This window comes from Erythrolamprus reginae, chromosome 2, assembly GCF_031021105.1.
Source record: "Erythrolamprus reginae isolate rEryReg1 chromosome 2, rEryReg1.hap1, whole genome shotgun sequence".
In the NCBI taxonomy this organism is placed as follows: Eukaryota; Metazoa; Chordata; class Lepidosauria; order Squamata; family Dipsadidae; genus Erythrolamprus; species Erythrolamprus reginae.
In genome coordinates, this window is record NC_091951.1 from 225,555,209 (window position 1) to 225,561,208 (window position 6,000).

Genomic DNA, 6,000 nt, shown 5'->3' on the forward strand with positions numbered 1-6,000 from the left:
CCGTTCTTGTGAAAGTTTTTTCAATTTATGGATAGTTTTGCTTGCAAAATCCATTCTATTTTACTAAAGTTGGTGTGGGATTGGTAGCTTGTACCTTTCTGAACATAATGATATGAAAATTGAACTGAATAAAAAAGATCCTTATTGGTTTATTTTGCTCATAAATGGGCCCCCATGCTTATACTCAAATAGGCTTATACTCGAGTAGGCTTATACTCGAGTATAAAATGATATGGTCTTATATTCAAAAATAAACCAATAAGAATCATTTTTTTTCAGTTCATTTCAATTTTTCTTATGTTTAGGATTGTTCAATTTAGTATATCAAAACTTTTGCGTTTATTGATAATTTTGCCTGCAAAATGCATTCTATTTTACTATTCTATTTTGGTGTGGAATTGGTAGCTTGAACCTTTCTGAACATAATGATATGAAAATTAAACTGAAAAAATGATTCTTATTGGTTTATTTTGCTCATAAATGGGCCCCCATGCTTATACTCAAATAGGCTTATACTCGAGTAGGCTTATACTCGAGTATAAAACAATAAACCAATAAGAGTCATTTTTTTCAGTTCATTTATATTTTTCTTATGTTCAGGATTGTTCAATTTAGTATATCAAACCTTTTGCGGGGAAATTCCTTAGGGATTTGTAGCCTTAAAAAATATAAATTGACACGAAATTCAAAAAGGATGGGGGGAGGGGCTTTTTGATCAAAATAAAAATATAAGTCTCAATTTTTCCAGTTCAATTTTCATATCATTATGTTCATAGATGTTCAAACTAGTTTTCCAGTGGAAAAAGTTTTCAAAAAGACCAAATTCAAGCACCTAAAAAAAATCATTTTGATCCGGGTCTATATGACCCGAACAGAGTAAACGTGACTTTTTTTTTGCCAAGAAAAAAAATTTTCCCCCACCCCCACAAATATTTTTTTGATGATCAGCATTGTTAAATTGAGTAAATGAATGCCTAAGATTTTAAAGAATATTTCGGATTTGGAGCATAAAAAAATAAAAAGTGAAAATGGTTGCAAGCAGCCAAGGGGGGGGGGCTTATTTCTGATGTCAAAAAAACAGTAAGAATCATTTTTTTCAGTTCCTTTATATTTTTCTTATATTCAGAAATGTTCAAGGTACCAATCCCACACCAACTCCAGTAAAATAGAATGCATTTTGCAAGCAAAACTATCCATAAATTGAAAAAACTTTCACAAAAACGGGGGGGAGGCACATTTATGTGCAAAATAAACCAATAAGGATTAATTTTTTCAGTTCAATTTTCATTCCATTGTGTGCAGAAATGTTCAAACTTGTTTCCAGATGAAAAAAGCTTTCAAAAAGACCAAATATAAGTATCTAAAATGATCAATTTGCAGTCCGGGTCAAATAGACCCGGGAACATAACATTAGGGAGTTTTTTTGCCCAGCAAAAACTAAGCCCCCCACCCCCCAAAAAAAATTCTCATAGAGAGAACCCCTGAAATGATGAAAAGTCATGAAATTTCAAGTTTCAGATATGCAGGGAAAATGCTTTACAGGGGACTCAAACTTGGTTTCGGGTCACATACGACCCGAACAGAACAGCAGGGTTAATTCTATGTATATATGCCATATGTATACATACATATTACACACAGGCACACAAAAATATACCGTACATTGTTTACTATATAAACTGTATATGTACGGTATATTTACAGAGAGAGAGAGAGAGGGAGGGAGCTCTTGTAAAATTACCGGTATACTGTATACGGTACATTCAACCTCACTTACTGTAATAGGAAAAACAAACCCAGAGTCCACTTTCTGCCACACATTTAACCATAACTAGAACATTACACATATGGTACCTTCAGATGTACCAGTACTTCCCTAGCTTGCACATCACTGTTAGAGCTAGGAAATGCCATGGATTGAGTAAAATGTGGTGATTCTCACTGAACAACGCTTTTGTTTAACAACCACAATTTTGGGCTCAATTGTGGTCATAGGTCTGTCTGTCTTTCTTTCTTTCTTTCTTTCTTTCTTTCTTTCTTTCTGTCTCTCTCTCCTTCCTTTCTTCCTTCTCCCCCCCTTTCTTTTTCTGTCTGCCTATCTTCTTTCCTTTTTCTTTCCTTCTTCAGTCCCTTCCCTCCCTCCCTTTCCTTTTTTGTCTTTTTTCCTTCCTACCATCTTTCTTTGTCTCTCTTCCTTTCTACCATCTTTTTTTTCTTTCTTTCTGTCTTCCTTCTTTCCTAACTCCTTCCTTCCTTCCCTCTCTCTCTCTCCCTCTTTCCTTGCCGCCCAACTCCAACAGGACTCTGGATTCTCCCTTCTTAACCGGGCAGTTGCCGCTTCTTTCTGTTTAGCGCTCGAACGCTGCGCTAAACAGAAAGAAGCGGCAACTGCCCGGTTAAGAAGGGAGAATCCACCCCCTAGCCAAACGGCTTTTTTACTGTTTAGCGCAGCGTTCGAGCGCTAAACAGTAAAAAAGCCGTTTGGCTAGGGGGTGGATTCTCCCTTCTTAACCAGGCAGTTGCCGCTTCTTTCAAGCTGAAAGACGGCTGTCTTTCTCTAAGCCGCTTGCGCCCTCTTGTGGTGACCTGTCAGTCACCCGAATATAAGTCGAGGTCGGGTTTTTCAGCCCATTTTTTGGGCTAAAAAACTCGACTTATACTCGAGTATATACGGTACTTTGAGAGTTCAAATGAGATTCTAAAATCAACAACTTGAAGGGTATATCATCTTCAGTAATGGAAGACCTCTTGTTTTTTTTTCCTGGTAAATATCTGTTCCATAATAAATTCTACCTAAGGAAATGTTTATTTTTATTTATTTATTTATTTTGTCCAATACACAATAATACACAATGAAGGTCATAGAGGATATAGTAGAGAAAAAATACGAGATATAGGAGAGACTATAGGACAGGGGACGGAAGGCACTCGAGTGCATTTATGTATGCCCCTTACTGACCTCTTAGAAATCTGGAGAGGTCAACCGTGGATAGTCTAAGGGTAAAATGTTGGGGGTTAGGGGATGATACTACAGAGTCCGGTAATGAGTTCCACTCTTCAACAACCCGATTACTAAAATCATATTTTTTACAGTCAAGTTTGGAGCGGTTAATGTTAAGCTTGAATCTGTTGTGTACTCTTGTGTTGTTGTGGTTGAAGCTGAAGTAGTCTTTGACAGGCAGGGCATTGCAGCATATGATCTTGTGGGCAATACTTAGATCATGTTTAAGGCGTCGTAGTTCTAAGCTTTCAAGACCCAGGATTGTAAGTCTAGTTTCGTAGGGTATTCTGTTTTGAGTGGAGGAGTGAAGGGCTCTTCTTGTGAAGTGGTTAATGTCTGCGATGCAATATGGGTTCCAAACAGATGAGCTGTATTCGAGGATGGGTCTGGTGAAAGTTTTGTAAGCTCTGGTAAGTAGTGTGAGACTCCCAGAGCAGAAGCTACGTAGGATTAGATTAACAACTCTTAAGGCCTTCTTAGTGATGTTGTTGCAGTTGGCTTTGGCACTTAGATCTTTAGTTATTAGTATCCCGAGGTCCTTGACCGAGTGGGGATTATCTGTGATAATTTGTTTCTTAATGTAATTGGACAGACTATAATATCATTATCCTTCAAAAATATCAAGGTTTCCAGAGCTAAATTAATGAATATCAAGATGGGGTTACAAATGTTTTATCTGGAAACTAGACTGATTCTTTTTGTGAGGGGAAAAAAATAGACAAATATAGGCAATCTTCTAGGGTGGGCAGACCTGGAGTCAGATCCTCCATAAGTTCCCAGATAATCAAAATCAGTGATGACGAACCTTTTTTCCCTTGGTTGCTGAAAGAGAGTGCGTGCACGCTATTGCGCATGCGTGAGTGCCCACACTCATAATTCAATGCCTGGGGAGGGCAGAAACAGCTTCCCTCACCCCCTGGAGGCCCTCTGGAGGTTGGAAATGGCTCAGTAGGCTCATGTTTCACCCTCCCCAGGCTCCAAAGGCTTCCCTGGAACTGGGTGAGGGTAAAAACGTCCTCCCCCATCCCCCCAAATGTTCTCTGGAAACCAAAAACGCCCTCTGAGCTAGGGCAATGGCTCGCATGCCAGCAGATATGCTCCGCATGCCACCTATGGCACCTGTGCCATAGGTTCACTACCACTGATCAAAATGTTCAGAAAAGGATGTGGGGAGCAATTCATGCTAAAGAAATTTGTAATAATACTTGAGAAATCGCATTCTTCTTTCAATATACGAAGAGATAACAAATTTGCAACAAACTATGAGGGTATTGGATAAGGGAAAAGAGGCAATGGAATAGTTCACATTGATTTTCCTTTATTAATAGGTTAATTAAATATGTGAGAAATGTATTATATTTTTCCTTAAAGCAAAGACCATGGACTTTTAGTAGGCAGCCAAAACCTCCTAAAAGTAGCTCATTTTAAAAGTATATAAAGTCATTTTCTAGCATTAATAGAGGGAATAATTATAAGCATATTAGGAGCTTTTTAGATCCTTTTATTTAGGAACATTTCATTTTGTACTAAATAAATCATTGTCTTCTTTCCCACTGTATTTTTAGCAGCCTCTGATCTTTAACCATTTCTGGCTCCTGGCCTGGTAGGAATTATGCTAATACAAATGCAATAAATATTGTTCCAAGCTCTCTTCCAAAGACCTTGATTCAAAATCCTTTGGAGAAGCTTGAATAATAGAATAGAATAGAATAGAATAGAATTTTATTGGCCAAGTGTGATTGGACACACAAGGAATTTGTCTTGGTGCATATGCTCTCAGCGTACATAAAATAAAATATACATTTGTCAAGAATCATGTAGTACGACACTTAATGATTGTCATAGGGGTCAAATAAGCAATGAAGAAGCAATATTAATAAAAATCTTAGGATATAAGCAACAAGTTACAGTCATACAGTCAACATGGGAGGAAATGGGTGATAGGAATGATGAGAAAAACTAGTAGAGTAGAAGTGCAGATTTAGTAGAAAGTCTGACAGTGTTGAGGGAATTATTTGTTTAGTAGAGTGATGGCATTCAGAAAAAAACTGTTCTTGTGTCTAGTTGTCTTGGTGTGCAGTGCTCTGTAGCGACGCTTTGAGGGTAGGAGTTGAAACAATTTGTGTCCAGGATGTGAGGGGTCAGTAAATATTTTCCCCGCCCTCTTTTTGACTCATGCAGTATACAGGTCCTCAATGGAAGGCAGGTTGGCAACAATTGCTTTTTCTGCAGTTTTGATTGTCCTCTGAAGTCTGTGTCGGTCCTGTTGGGTTGCAGATGACAGACTCAATGATTCCTCTGTAGAACTGTATCAGCAGCTCCTTGGGCAGTTTGAGCTTCCTAGATAATACAAATGAATGTGCACAAACCAGTTGTAACATGTTCTTCACTACTCTTGTTAACATTTTGCATGCAGGGTTGAAGATCGTTGTGAAATAAGGCAGATGCCTGTTAAAGCACATGGGCCTTACCGAAGGGATGCCTTTGAGAAGTACCTGCAGAGGAAGCAGACCCAAGATGTAGCAGCTGATGGTCGACCAATTTTGACAAAAGAACAGAAGTGCCTTGGTGCTCTTTCAAATACAGCAAATGCCAATAGTCGCTGGAACATCTTACGGCAGAGTAAGCTTGTCCACAAGCAGGGATATATCAACCATGCCATAGAAGACGAGAAGGAGGAGGAGGTTTATCATGTGTGAACGCATAGGCCCAAGTGCCTCAGTGGAAAGTAAGATAAACTGGGATAAAGAAACACACATTTAACAAATGTCTCCATTCAAAAGCGTACATAACAAAGAAAACTTTGGCAGACTCTTGTAACACTGCACCCAGTGCTTCTGAGAGAGAATGTGTGGGGGGGAGATTCTCACACAGGCTAACTTGAGTTCTTGGAAGAAAGCCGAGATAAATCTAGCACATAATATTACATATGAAAGTCAAACACTAATAAAGACGAATGCCGGTGTAGATGTTCAGTGTTAAATATTTACATTCCAAGG

General features: G+C 38.5%; 1 protein-coding gene across 1 annotated transcript in view; it reads left to right on the forward strand.

The window, feature by feature from the left end:
- Nucleotides 1-5,741, forward strand: part of LOC139162082 (transient receptor potential cation channel subfamily V member 6-like) — a 135,254-nt gene extending 129,513 nt beyond the window's left edge. The window contains exon 15 of the mRNA XM_070742106.1: nucleotides 5,418-5,741. Coding sequence (XP_070598207.1) covers nucleotides 5,418-5,700 — 283 coding nt within the window. The 3' untranslated portion in view covers nucleotides 5,701-5,741. The remainder of the gene's footprint in view (nucleotides 1-5,417) is intronic.
- The last annotated feature ends 259 nt before the right edge of the window (nucleotides 5,742-6,000 follow it).